This window comes from Macaca thibetana, chromosome 7, assembly GCF_024542745.1.
Source record: "Macaca thibetana thibetana isolate TM-01 chromosome 7, ASM2454274v1, whole genome shotgun sequence".
Taxonomy (NCBI): domain Eukaryota; kingdom Metazoa; phylum Chordata; class Mammalia; order Primates; family Cercopithecidae; genus Macaca; species Macaca thibetana.
In genome coordinates this window covers 129,135,808-129,150,749 of record NC_065584.1, presented here as the reverse complement: position 1 = coordinate 129,150,749, position 14,942 = coordinate 129,135,808, and the positions used below count along the sequence as shown (strand labels likewise).

At 40.9% G+C, this 14,942-nt stretch overlaps 2 protein-coding genes across 8 annotated transcripts in view; both read left to right on the top strand.

Moving 5' to 3' along the window:
• PATL2 (PAT1 homolog 2) overlaps positions 1–566 on the top strand; it is a 44,736-nt gene extending 44,170 nt beyond the window's left edge. For all 6 annotated transcript variants that reach the window (XM_050799481.1, XM_050799480.1, XM_050799478.1 and 3 more), the window contains one exon: positions 323–566. In XM_050799481.1, the coding sequence (XP_050655438.1) occupies positions 323–341 (19 nt within the window). In that variant the 3' untranslated portion in view covers positions 342–566. The remainder of the gene's footprint in view (positions 1–322) is intronic.
• Positions 567–2,551: 1,985 nt separating this feature from the next.
• Positions 2,552–14,942, top strand: part of SPG11 (SPG11 vesicle trafficking associated, spatacsin) — a 106,086-nt gene continuing 93,695 nt past the window's right edge. For both annotated transcript variants that reach the window (XM_050799336.1, XM_050799335.1), the window contains exons 1-5: positions 2,552–2,904; positions 5,623–5,807; positions 7,227–7,451; positions 9,590–9,791; positions 14,615–14,752. In XM_050799336.1, the coding sequence (XP_050655293.1) occupies positions 2,648–2,904; positions 5,623–5,807; positions 7,227–7,451; positions 9,590–9,791; positions 14,615–14,752 (1,007 nt within the window). In that variant the 5' untranslated portion in view covers positions 2,552–2,647. The remainder of the gene's footprint in view (positions 2,905–5,622; positions 5,808–7,226; positions 7,452–9,589; positions 9,792–14,614; positions 14,753–14,942) is intronic.

Sequence of the window (14,942 nt, the reverse complement as noted above, 5' to 3'; positions counted from 1 at the left end):
AAGGAACATGTGCTTTTAGAAGTGGTTCTACACACTGACATTTACTGTGTAATCAGTCTTGACCAAGTCTTCAGCCAACCTTTCATTCTAGGCGCTTTGGTCATTTATAGTGCTAAGCTATTTGAAGGCAAGAATTAGTTAAAGAACCTGAATTATTCATTCATTCAAGAAATACTTGAGGGACAACTATTCCAGGATATAGGCATGAATAACATGGTCATCTCTGTCTTCAGAATTACCGCTAGAGTCAGATACTAGTCAAATCATATAAATGCTTGCAAAGTAGAATTGTGCTTGCAGTTAACACCTGTTCTCTTTATAGGTTTGCCTGGATCTACTGATCTGTTTGTTCTGGAATACATATATGTGGGAAGTTGAATCATCAGACACTAGCTGTATAGACTGTATTTACAGGGATCCAGAGAGTCTGAAGACATTTCTTAAGCCTTTATATATTGGAGAACCCTTCCCCAAACATTTTCATATCCTTTCTTCAAAAATCTAAATGATGTGCCTAAAAATAAGACATGGCATAATAAGGTATAATTAAAGAGATAATAGAATGATGTGTTGGAACTTGCTTGTAAGTTAAAACCCGTAATGAAGGTTATCTTATGTGTGAGTGCTCCAGGAATGTCCTTTTGCTTTTCTTTAAGATAGGGTGTTACTCTGTCACCCATGTGGAAGTGCAGTGGCACCATCATGGCTCACTGCAGCGTTGTGAGTGCATGGCTCACTGCCTCCAGGCTCAAGTGATCCTCCCACCTCAGTCTTCTGAGTAGCTTGGATTACAAGCATGTGACACCACACCCAGTTAGTATTTAAAAAATTTTTTTTTTTGGCCAGGCGCAGTGGCTCATGACTGTAGTCCCAGCACTCCGGGAGGCCAAGGCGGGCGGATCACCTGAAGGTCGGGAGTTTGAGACCAGCCTGACCAATGTGAAGAAACTGCGTCTCTACTAAAAATACAAAATCAGCCAGGCATGGTGGCACATGCCTGTAATCCCAGCTACTTGGAGGCTGAGGCAGGAGAATCGCTTGAACCCGGGAGGCAGAGGTTGGAGGTTGCAGTGAGCCAAGACTGCGCCACTGTACTCCAGCCTGGCCAACAAGAGCAAAACTGTCTCTAAAAAAATTTTTAATTTTTTTTGTAGAGACAAGGGTCTCCCTATGTTGGCAAGGGTGGGCTCCAGTGATCCTCCCAACTTGGCCTCCCAAAGTGCTGGGATTTACAGGCATGAGAAGAATGTCCTGATTATAAGGGACAAGGCCTTGTAGCTAACACAAGTGTAACCTTTGAAATTGCTTTAACGTTGCCATTTTTTATAGAGAGAAAACTGCCCCAGCTAAGCTTAGAAGGTTGACTATATCTCCCTTGTGATATAAAATGTTTGGTTTCAGCCGGGCACGGTGGCTCACATCTGTAATCTTAGCACTTTGGGAGGCTGGGATGGGTAATTCACCTGAGGTCAGGAATTCGAAACCAGCCTGGCCAACATGGTGAAACCCCGTCTCTACTAAAATACAAAAATTTAGCTGGGTGTGGTGTGTACCTGTAATCCCAGCTACTGGGGAGGCTGAGGAAGGAGAATTGCTTGAGCCCGGGAGGCAGAAGTTGCAGTGAGTTGAGATCCCGCCACTGCACTCCAGTCTGGGTGACACAGCAAGACTCCATCTCAAAAAAAAAAGTTTGCTTTTATTTTGACAAATAAGGTCATGCATTGATCAACAAATGCTGGAGTACCTTTCATGAAACGGGCACTGTTTTAGGTACTAGCAAGGACAGTGGTGAGCAACAAAGTCCTTGCTCTTTTGAAGTTTACATTCTGATTGGACAGGAACTGGCAGAAAATATCAAGTAGTGATAAATACTATGATTAAAAACAAAACAAGGTGAGAGACTGCAGTAAAAAGGACTTTAGGTTGAATGGCTTAGGGAGGCCTGTCAATAGAGGTTACATTTATGCGGAAATGTTCTGAATGTGGCAAATGTGTTAAGAAGGTACAGCTACAGCTGTCTTTTAGGAGACTTTACCAAAATGCCTATTCAACTCCTCTTCTCACCTCAAACCCGTTGCTCCTTCCTCTTGATCTTGGATCATACTTCTCTGAGAAAACAGACAGGAGCTCTACCATCTCCACCCCTTACTTACCCCATCTCTCTGTTACAATGGATATTATTTGACTTCAACTTTCGGGTCAACACCCTCACTATGGATCCACACTGTAAGACTTGATCCATGCTACCAAGGAAATGGCACCACCCCAGAGCCTGTAAGCAAACAGCACAATAAGAAAAGCGAAGAAAAGAGGCAGGAACTGGGTTCCAGGGGAGCTGGAGGCAGCTGGACCAAGAAGGCAAAGGGTAATGCACAGAGCGAGAACGGCTGCAACGGCCTGCTAGGCTAGGTTAGGCCTTCAAGCATGCCAGGGTAGTTAAGCAGAGTGCGACTGGGGCCAGAGCAGTTGTGGCTTTGCTATAGAGGCTGGTACTGCCCCCCACAGGAAAGGAATGGAACCGACTGGAGACAGCCGAGAGGTCTCCGCGGGAGTCACGAGGCCGAGCGTGAGCCGCTCCGTACACCGCGCATGCCCACGACGCAATCAGGTTCCGGCGAAAGTGCCCGGAAGTAACGGCCGCGCCAAGATGGCTGCAGAGGAGGGAGCCGGCAGTGCTGCTTCCGCCGGCGGTAGCCGGGGCGCCGCGGCCATGGGGCGGGTTCTACCGATGCTGTTGGTGCCGGTCCCCGCCGAGGCGATGGGGCAGCTGGGCTCCCGGGCGCAGCTGCACACACAGCAGGAGGCTCTGGGGAGCCTGACGGCTGCGGGCAGCCTCCAGGTGCTTTCTTTGGCGCCTGGCAGCCGGGGCCGGGGTCGCTGCTGCCTGGAGGGCCCCTTCTGGCAGTAAGTGCTGAGGGAGAGCTGGGCCGTTGGGGGAGTCCAGAGGGCTCACGCCGTGGCCTCCCTGCAACCATAGAGGTGGCGGGAGAAGGGTGACAGCCGCAGGAAACGGCCCAGAGACGAGCCTGGTTTCCTCTCAGAACCTTTCCCCCGACCTGAAGCGCTTGCCTCGTTGCATTCCGGCAGGCCGGCTCCCCTGTTCCGGGTGGGCGGAGACGGCGTCCAGCTCCTCTGCCACCTGCGGCGAACCCGGAACAGTCTCAGCTGAGGCGCTGATTCTTTATCAACACAGGTTGATTAACTGTCATAGGGTCGAGTCCCATGCCCATTTCGTCTTTCAGTTAAAGATGCCAGCTGAGGATCATCTCTAATTTGAATCGTCCTGATACTTTTTTCATGTCCTTGAAATTAATAGCGTTTTTCTTCACATGTAGTCCTCTTCTTCAAGGACAGAGTCTAGTTTGTCCCTTCACTTATTCAACAAATATTGTGTGCCTGCTGTTACATAGGAGCAGTGCCTAAAAAGTTGAGTAAGACACTTCTTTCTTGCGAGGCGCGCGTGTTTGGGGAAGACAAACATGTGATTACAATAATGCGTTACTTTGTACTTCTGTAACCTTGGTTCAGTACTTAAGAGTTTACATCATAAAGTTTGGGAATGCCCTGTTAGTGTTTTGAGTGGGCTGCCTTTTTTTTTTTTTTTTTTTTTTTTTTTTTTAAGGTAAGGTCGCTGTCGCCCAGGCTGAAGTGTAGTGGCTCAGTCACGGCTCACGGCAGCCAGCTTTGACTTCTTGGGCTCAGCCTCCCCTGTAGCTACGATTACAGGTGTGCACCAACAGGCCTGGCTAATTTTTCTATTTTTTTGTAGAGATGAGGTCTCACTGTGCTACCTAGGCTAGTCTCAAACTCCCGGGCTCAAATGATCCCACGTCTCCCTGCCAAAGTGTTGGGATTACAGGCGTGAGCCACTGAGCCCAACCTGTCCTTTAATAATTATTAATAGTAAGTATTTTCACAACTCTCTCTTTGAGACGGGTAGCTGAAAGCTGTCTTACTCATCTTGGAATCTCCATCTCCTCTAACAGCTCCTGACATTTAGAGATTCGTTTGATAAATCGGTGAATGCTTAACTCTTCTGGGTTTGTCTTCTCTATCCTTGATGTCTAGTTGCTAGAAGAGGAATCTGCATTTAGTTTATAAACTATTATAAACTAAGTTATTTATAAACTAGTTTAGGGGAAGTTAGTTTATTTAGCAGTATCAGGTACCTATGAATGTGGCTCTGTAAAGAGAGGAATGGGACAGAAAGAAAAGCAGAAATCTTTAGGAGTTTGAGAACCCAACAGAGAAGGTAAGACATACCCAGATGAAATAAAGGGGGCATTCTTATGCTAGTTCATGAAATTAGAGGGGAGGAGGACCAAGAAAGGAGTTTTTAATTTTTTTATTTGAATTGAATTTTAATTCAGTTAAAATACTTCATAGGGTAAAAATAAGGGCATGTTTTTAGTATTTAGAGTTTACTTCCTACTTTTTCAAAGTACATAGACCTTTTTTATATTGTTGAAATTACATCATATATCTTGTTTATTGCCTTGAAAATTTCCTGTCTTTCCATGTGGCAATATTGTCCCTATGCTAATGATGTACTCGACCTTTTAAGTATATCTTAGTTTAACTTTTGTTTATTTTGACATTTAGGTTTTCTACATTTATCAATATGAAGTCAGAAACGTGTCATTTTTTTATCTAATAAGGACATAATACTGTAATAGTATAAAACTACTGTAGTATTATAAAATACATAGTTTTATTACTAATTGAATTAAATCATGTATGTACCACAGTAGTTTTATATACTACTCCAGAAGTATAAAACTTGCTACTTCTGTAGAAAAAGCAAGTTTCTTAAAAGATGAAATTTTATCAACATGGTATAGCCTCACCTCTTTCCATTGTGTTATTTTCAGATTTGGGGCTTTTATTTGTAATATGTAATTTAATTTTAATATTTAATTTGAAGCTGAAACACCATCAGTCTTGCCAGTGTTGTTATTTTGACATTACAGTTTAAGAATTCCATAACTGTACTGTTTAGTAATGGTAGTCATTAGCTACATGTGGCTGTTAAAGTAAAAAATTTGGTTCCTCAGTTGCCCCACATTTCAAGTGTTCAGTAGCTGCATGTGGCTATTGACTACTGTATTGGGCAATGCTAATATAAAACTTTTCCATCACAGAAGGTTCTATTAGGCAAAGTTTTTCAAGATTTTGGAATCGTCAGTCTATAAATACAAATAATCACCTTCTTTTTAAAAGTCAAAACATTTAAGTTATCAAAAGCCTGTTTTATTGTACATACCGCCTCATATGAATAATATACATATTTTATTGTTGATACCTACCCTTGATCATGACAGTTTGTTTAAACATATTAGTTGGGATTAAAGATGAAAGAATAAAAGGAGCTATCATTTCTTGCTCTGAGCCCCACATTTTTGTCTTTTACCACCCACTCCTGTAGTTTTGTGTTGGTGTAAAAGGGAAGCAGGAAGAGGAGGGAGGTCCTAGAGCAGTTTATGTTCTCTTAAATTGAAGTGTAGAATGAATGCTACCTGGTCAACGAAACTGTTCTCTACTTATTCAGCCCTTCTACCCCCACCATTGTGAGTAAATATTATTGCGCATATAGAATACAATAAATCTAAACTTTTTTCTTAGCTTTATATGGGAGGATTCTCGTAACAGCAGCACACCAACTGACAAGCCCAAACTGCTCGCTCTTGGTGAAAATTATGAACTGCTTATCTATGAATTTAATTTGAAAGATGGAAGATGTGATGCAACCATTTTGTATAGCTATAGTGGGGAGGCATTGCAAAAGCTCATTGAAGATCAAGATATCAGTAAGTATCTACAGGTGGTCTTTCAGCGTATTTAAATTTGTGACATTATCATGTAGTTATATACTTCAGGAAAAGTTCTCATAGATGTGAAATCAGGTCTACACTCTCCGATATAGTAGTCACTAGGCAGATGGGGCTATTGAGTACTTGAAATGTGGTTAATATGAATTAAGATGTACTTTGTGTCATATGCATATTAGATTTTGAAGACTTAATACTAAAAAGTAAAGTATCTCAATTTTTGTATTTAATTACATTTCAAAATATGAAATACTTTGGATATAAGCCAATGTATATTATTAAAATTAATTTCACCTGTTTCTTGTGGCTACCAGAAAATTTTATTTATTTTTATTTTATTTTTTTTTTTGAGACAGAGTCTCACTCTGTCACCCAGTCTGGAGTGCAGTGGTGTCATCTTAGCTCACTGCAACCTTCGCTTCCCCAGTTGAAGCGATTCTCGTGCCTCATCCTCCCGAGTAGCTCGAACTACAGGTGCCCGCCACCACGCCTGGCTAATTTTTATATTTTTAGTAGAGGCAGGGTTTTGCCATGTTGGCCAGGCTGGTCTCAAACTCCTGACCTCAAGTGATCCGCCCACCTGGGCCTCCCAAAGTGCTGGGATTACAGGTGTGAGCCACCCCTGCTAGAAAATTTTAAGGCATGTATGTGGCTTACATTATATTTCTATTTGACAGTGCTGATCTACACTGCTTATAGAGCTGTTGACTGCAGGGAGCAGAAATCAAAGCACTCAGGCCTCTTTTTAAAGCAGTAACATACTCTTCACCCTTGATTATAAGGTTTCTTCTTTTTTTCTTTTTTTTTTAAAAAAAGGCCAGGTACAGTGGCTCATGCCTGTAATCCTAGCACTTTGGGAGGCCAAGGCGAGCGGATCATGAGGTCAGGAGATCAAGACCATCCTGGCTAACACAGTGAAACCCCATCTCTACTAAAAATATAAAAAATTAGCCGGGTGTGGTGGTGGGCGCCTGTAGTCCCAGCTACTCGGGAGGCTGAGGCAATAGAATGGTGTGAACCCGAGAGACGGAGCTTGCAGTGAGCTGAGATCACGCCACTGCACTCCAGCCTGGGTGACAGAGTGAGACTCCGTCTCAAAAAAAACAACAAAAAAATGTGATTGTTCTTATGGGGTCCCATGGACAAGTTGATTTTTTTGAATATTCCTTCTAGTGTGCTATCAGAGTAGCATAAACGGAACCAGAGACATTGCAGGCCATATCATCCTCTTACCCACTTCCCAATGACTACTTCCTTAGGTGGGTGTGAACCATAACTGCGTAGAGTTAGACTAAGTCTAGTTCCTTTTTTGTTTTACTTGTTAGGTTTATAAAATCAAATGTACCAGTTGTAAAATTGTGACCAATGAGTTTGAAATAATATCCTTTTGTTTTGTAGGTATTTCCTTACTGTCTTTGAGAATCCTGTCATTTCACAATAACACATCATTGTTGTTCATCAACAAATGTATCATCCTACATATTATATTTCCTGAAAGAGATGCTGCAATTAGAGTACTCAACTGTTTCACACTACCTTTGCCTGCACAGGCAGTGGACATGATTATTGACACGCAGCTCTGCAGAGGAATTCTTTTTGTTTTGAGTAGTTTAGGCTGGATCTGTATCCTTGGTGGTAGAAGTGTTGATTGACATGTAGAGGAGAAGAATACCTAGAAAGATGAGCCTTTTTAGGCTTTAGTTTTGGGGGCTGGGATATAGGGAGCATGGTTAATTTTTCAGTAAAACTTTTCATGGAAAAAGATCCTTATAAACTTAAAATACTAAATTGTAATCTACTTTATATTCTATTTGAATATATAGTATATATACTATATATTATATTTTCCAGTATGTACATTTTTAGTAGTCTTAATCATATGAATTTGCGTTCTTTTAAAATTGTATATTCTCTTCTTTACCTATTTATTCAAAATGTATTTCTTGAATATCTACTGTGTGCTTAATGTGGCCAGACGTGGTGGCTCACGCCTGTAATCCCAGCACTTTGGGAGGCTGAGGTGGGGGGATAACAAGATCAGGAGTTCGAGACCAGCCTGGCCAATATGGTGAAACCCCATCTCTGCTAAAAATACAAAAAAATTAGCCAGGCATGGTGGTGCATACCTGTAATCCCAGCTACTCAGGTAATCCCAGCTACTCAGGAGGCTGAGGCGGGAGAATTGCTTGAACCTGGGAGGCGGAGGTTGTAGTGAGCCCAGATGGTACCACTGCACTCCAACCTGGGCAACAGAGCAAGATGGTCTTAAAAAAAAAAAAGTGCTTATGTTGTGATACATATCTTTTCATGTGTAAATATAATCTACCTCTTGTCTCTAATGATGTTTCCATCGTATTAATGAATATTTGCTTAGCCATCGTTAATTTGACCTTGGAAAATATGGGTTCATTGTCTCCAGCAGATATATTGGTCATCAGCAAAATTATTCTGAAGATTTGACAAATTACCCTTTATGATTTTGGAACTTTAGTTTCTGAATTGAAAGAAGGTTTTTTATATTTTGTAATAGGTATATAATTTTTGCAAAAATGTCGTAAGTACTAGATTAACAATTTTTGTTGCCGGGTTATGGAACTGCACTGTCCAAAACAGTAGGCATTAAGCATATGTGGCTTTGAGCATATTAAATTGGCTAGCGTAACTTGGGAATTGAATTCTTAATTTTGTGTAATAAAATTTTTTTTCTTCTCCTGAGACAGGGTCTCACTCTCACCCAGGCTGGAGTGCAGTGGCGTAATCTTGGCTCACTGCAACCTCTGCCTCCTGGGCTCAAGCGATTCTCATGCCTTAGCCTCCCAAGTAGCTGGGACTATAGGCATGGGCCGCCATGCCCAGCTAATTTTTATTACTTTAGATTTAAAAGCTGATACTCAGTTCAGTCATTGGAGAAGTTTTAAGGATGTTTGTTACAACTTTAGTTGTTCCAACTTTCAACCTTAAATTTTATGAAGTCTCAATACAGATCAGATATTTCTGATGAAAATTTAGTATCCAAATTAAGATGTGCTGTAAGTGTAAAATACCAGACTTTGAACATTTATACAAGAGAAAGAACATAAAATGCCTTTATATGGACTGCATGTTGATAATACTTTGGATAGACAGTATTGGGTTGCATAAAATATATTAGGTTTACCTCATCTCTCAGCCAGTGCTGTTAGAAAATAGTAGTGCCGGCCGGGCGCGGTGGCTCAAGCCTGTAATCCCAGCACTTTGGGAGGCCGAGACGGGCGAATCACGAGTTCAGAAGATCGAGACCATCCTGGCTAACACGGTGAAACCCCGTCTCTACTAAAATACAAAAAAAATTAGCCGGGCGAGGTGGCGGGCGCCTGTACTCACAGCTACTCGGGAGGCTGAGGCAGGAGAATGGCGTGAACCCGGGAAGCGGGGCTTGCAGTGAGCTGAGATCCGGCCACTGCACTCCAGCCTGGGCAACAGAGCCAGACTCCGTCTCAAAAAAAAAAAAAAAAAAAAAAAAAGAAAATAGTAGTGCCTCTGGTCGCGGCCCACAGTAGATGTTCAGCAGGTATTGTTGAAGAACTTGGTATCAGGTTCTTTATTGTACCACCAACTTCATAGTCATCTGATTGTTATAATGGGTACTTGCCTCAGTTTTCAGTCTTCTTGTTACACCTACAAAATTGGAGTGATAAAGTCTATAGCTTTATCCCAACCTGTGCTTTAAATGGTTAGTCATACTTATAAAACTGGCATTTTCTTTTAACTCTAACTCAAAGACATTTTTGATGTTGTGGATGGTACGTATGTAGCTCATGTGGATTTAGCACTTCACGAAGAAGATATGTGTAATGAGCAGCAACAGGAGCCAGCCAAGATTTCTTCATTTACTTCACTGAAAGTGTCTCAAGACCTCGATGTTGTAGTGATTGTCAGTTCATCCAACTCTGCAATTGCTCTTAACTTAAATTTGTATTTCAGGTATGTAGATGATGGCAGTTTCTAATATGAGGTAAATAATTGACTGATAAGAGGTTAAAAATATCCTTGTTAGTTTGTTTTTTTTTTTAAACTAGTGTTTCTTTTTCTATTCAGTTATATCATGTTCTAGCTAATACATTGTAAAGTAGTTACGGAATAATATGTATAAATGACCACTGGCCACCTTTGTATTTTTGCATATTCATCAAAGTTTTGATTTTGACTTATGTGTTATCATATATGGGTTATGTCATGTAAATCAAAATTACACAATTTTAAACCACAGTTTAGCACTTAATTGTATAGACATATTATTTCCCTAATTTTCTCATGTTTCCCATAGTTTATAAGCTCCTTGAGAACCCAAATTCATGATTTGTTCTTTAAATTCATCGTCAATGACTTTTTCTTCCAGTTTACCTTAGCTTTCCACCTACACAGCCATACCCAAGGCTTTGTCAGTATTTGAAGTCGGCCCACCCCCAAGTCACTACTTTTTACATCTCAGTCTCTGACCACAACTTCCCAAACTTTCCAGCTTGCTTACTCAAGTACTCCCACTTCACCTAGCCTCTGACCTCACTGGAATTTCCAATTCATTGACCTTCTACTCTTCACCCCCTCCTATCTTCACTTCCCTGTCTTTCCAGCATAGATTCTGTGATTCATCATACCAGTTACTTTCTTGCATGTACTCTGAACTCTTGCTCCTGCCCTGTGATAGCACTTGGTCTGGTACAATTTCAACCCTGATTGAAATCTTTTTTTCTGCCTTCACAGTGTCTACAGTCAGGCAGCTGAGTACTTGTAGAAAACAACAAAAGAAAATTGGTACCACTCTAGGTTCACACTTAGTATCTTTAATTGGTCTTAATGTTGCTTGGAAATTTTACAGTGATTTTTCATGAGCCCATTCTTTACAACCGTATTTTTAAACCTTCTCTGTTTTCCTCAAACCTCCATTAATCTCTTTATTCCCAACTTTTCTTGGATGACCTTGCCTCCTATGAAGGCCTATCCCTCTGTGTATGCTTTAGATCCTATTCCTTCCATCCTTCTTAGGGGCCTTTCTCCATTTCTTCTTTTTTATATAGTTGTCATCTTTATCCACAGTTACACTTTTTCCTGGTCAATTGTGGTTCAGAAATATTACATACGCTAAGATATTTTAAGAAAGACTACATTCACATAACTTTTATTACAGTGTATTTTTGTAATTGTCCTATTGTTAGTTATTACTCACTGTGCCTAATTTATAAATTAAACTTTATTATAGGTATGTATGCATAGGAAAAAACAGTACAGTTGACCCTTGAACAACTCGGGGATGCCAACCCCCTGCACAATCAAGATGCCACATGTGACTTTTGACTCCCCCAAAACTTAGCTACTAATAGCCTACTGTTGAACAGAAACCTTACTGATAACATCAACAGTTGGTTAACACATATTTTGTATGTTATATGTATTATACTGTATTCTTACAATAAAGTGATCTACAGAAAAGAAAATGTTAAGAAAATCTTAAGAGAAAATACATGTACAATACTGTACTGTATTGATACTCTACATAATCTGTTTACAAGATGAGTAGTCTGTCTGAAAAGGCAAGCAACCACATCAGCATACCTCAACCCATGGTACATGTCAGGCAATTCATGTTTTTTTTACAATGTCATGACTTTTCTCTACTTGGGAGCACTTCCAGCATTACATTTCATATGGGTCCCATGGTGTTATTCAAGGTTATGGTATGGTACGAAACATGATGAAAATACATGAGAACCACAAGAAATCACTTTTTAAAAATTATGTTATTATTTTAGAGACAGGATCTTGCTATGTTGCCCAGGCTGGACTCATATTCCTGGGCCCAAGCAGTCCTCCAGCTCAGCCTCCCGAGTAGCTGGAACTATACGTTCATCCACCGTGCCAGCTAGAGAGATCACTTTTTACTGTGATACATAATTTGCTGGAGACAAGAACTGCTCACACAGAGATTATTAGTATCACATGGCATTTTAAGCAGATATTTACAACACTAGGGCTCACTGCAATGGCAACAGGAAGTGGCTATGAGATTATTACAGCAGTTTAGTATATACTACAGCTAATTATATATAGTTATTTAATACTGCATCTTGACATTTGTTTACATTTTCTTTGGCTTTGAATGGTATCATGTACAGTCTGTAAGTGTGTATGTAGGTTCTGATAAATGTTAACTTTTTTTTTTCTTTTTTGAGATGGAGTTTCGCTCTTGTTGTCCAGGATGGAGTGCAATGGTGTGATCTCAGCTCACTGCAACCTCCACCTCCTGGGTTCAAGCGATTCTCCTGTCTCAGTCTCCTGAGTAGCTGGGATTACAGGCGCCCACCACCACACCCGGTAATTTTTGGTATTTTTAGTAGAAACGGGGTTTCACCACATTGGCCAGGCTGGTCTCGAACTCATGACCTCAGGTGATCCGACCACCTTGGCCTCCCAAAATGCTGGAGTTACTGGCATGAGCACCCAGCCAGTCTTAACTTTTTATGCCAAGTTTGTGGTTTTGGTTTTTTTTAAATTTTGAGACGGAGTCTTGCTCTATTGCCCAGGCTGGAGTGCAGTGGCACAATCTCGGCTCACTGCAACCTCCACCTCCTGAGGTCAAGTGATTCTCCTGTCTCAGCCTCCCAAGTAGCCGGGAGTACAGGCGTGTGCCACCAAGCCCAGCTAATTTTTGTGTTTTCAGTAGAAACGGGGTTTTGCCATGTTAGCCAGGCTGGTCTTGAACTCCTGACCTCAAGTGATCCACCTGCCTCAGCCTCCCAAGGTGCTGGGATTACAGGCATGAGCCACTGTGCCCGGCCAATTTGTGCATAATTTATGGTAGAAAATGATAGAGTAGGATCTATGTAACTTTTATGCATTCATGACATACCTGGCTTAATCTTGATTTTAAAAAATATTTCTAGGCTAAACTGAGCATGGTAGTACATGCCTATGGTCTCAGCTACTCCGGAGGCTGAGGCAGGAGGATTGCTTGAGTCCAGGAGATCAAGGCTACAGTGAGCTGTCATTGCACCACTGTACTCCAGCCTGGGCAACAGAGCAAGACCCTGTCTGAAAAAAAATATATTTCTAGGCTACATGGTTCATTTGTGAGTTTAAACAAATTGTTGCAAATCTCTAAAAATTTTTCCAATATATTTTTGGGAAAAAAACATCATATAAGTGGACCCATGGAGTTCAAACCTGTGATATTCAAGGGTCAACTGTATGTATAGGGTTTGGTACTATCTGCAGTTTCAGGTACCTACTGTGTGTCTTGAATGTATCCGCTGTGGATAAGAGGGGACTACTGTGTCTCCAACTTCTTTTTGGTATTAGATCCACATCCAGTTAATCATCAGATCCTAGCCATTCTGTCTTCTAAATGTTTTTGTTTGTCCACTTTTCTCAACTCTTCCGTCGTCACTCTAATCTATGCCACCATCATCTCTTAATTGAACTACTTTAATAGTTTCCTACTTGATCTCCTCATGCCTATTCTTACCCCCTGAAATCCATCCACAATAGAGTAGCTAGAGTGATGTTGTTAAAATGCATATTTTATCAGAGGTGTAGCCAGGCATTAACATCTGGGGCAGGGGTATCTACCTTTTATTTTGTTGATGGGGGAACTATTTTCTCATTCATCTTCTCATTTTCACCCTACCTTCTCTAACTTCTTTTCATCATCATCCTGGGACAGTGTCATATGGTTGTGCCAACAAATTACCTTCAAGTTGTTTAAAGGATTAATATTTAATAATGCAAGTGCTCGAGGAGATAAAATCCTTCCCCTTGTTCCCCTAGCTACTCTTCTGCCTATGTTCATATTGCTTTTCTGCTTAAAAGACTTCTTCAGGTCCCTTTTCCCCCTCAGATAAAAGTTTAAAATTCTTAATAGCCTTTGGGGCCCTGAACCATCTTTCTAGCCTCATCCCATTCCATCTTCTCATTTTTCCTATACGTTAGCCACCCTAGCCTTCTTTGTTTCTCAAATGTAACAGCCCCCCCTTTTCCACATATACTCTCCCACCTATAGCCACACACATACTTTGCCTTCTAGTTCTTATACATTCCTCTGGTCTAAGCCTAAATCTTACTTTGTGGTGGCAGTATAATGAGTGATTTTAAAATCTGGACTAGAGGCCGAGGCAGGCGGATCACTTGAGGTCAGGAGTTTGAGACCAGCTTGGCCAATATATGGTAAAACCCCATCTCTATTAAAAGTACAAAAATAAGCCAGGTGTGGTGTCATGCACCTGTAGTCCCAGCTACTCAGGAGGCTAAGACAGGAGAATTGCTTGAACCTGGGAGGCAGAGGTTGCAGTGAACTGAGATTGTGCCACTGCACTCCAGCCTGGGTGACAGAGTGAGACTCTGTCTCAAAAAAAAACAAAAAAAACTAGACTTGATGGTCATATTAGTCTGTTTCAAAGTGTTTCTGAACCTTAGTTTCCGAATCTATAAGATGGGGTTATATTTACCTCACAGGGTTGTTGAGAGGCTTAAATAAGAGTTTGTGTGAAGTGTTTAGCATAACATCTGAAATATAGTAGACAGTAAGTGTTCTTATTGCTTTATCAAGCTAACTGCCCTTAATAGAATAAAATTCTTACAGTTGACTTTATTACTGCGGCATAAGCAAGGGAGATAAGGAGTTCCTTTCTGGGGAATTTGTTGTCCATACTATTCCTTCTCTGTAGTCTCTCATTTTTAACAGGAGCAATAGTAACACAAATTTGGGTTTGATCATCATTTTTTCATATGGCTATCATTATTTTTAAATGTAGGCAACACCCAGGACACCTACTTTGTGAAAGAACACTAGAAGACCTTCCTATTCAAGGACCTAAGGGGATAGATGAAGATGATCCTGTTAACTCTGCCTACAACATGAAACTGACCAAGTTTTCTTTCCAAATTGATAGGTACAGAAATTTCCTTTTCATTTAGTTTATTGTTCCTATTTTTTATCATGCTGACACTGTACCCTTTCATTAAAGGTCTTTATTTGGTATATACTTTTTTTTCTTAAGAACGTCTTTGCCCTGGTTTAGTGTTTCACATAGTGCCTTTTACTGTGACAGGTGTTAAGTTATATTTTACCTTGTTTTCCAG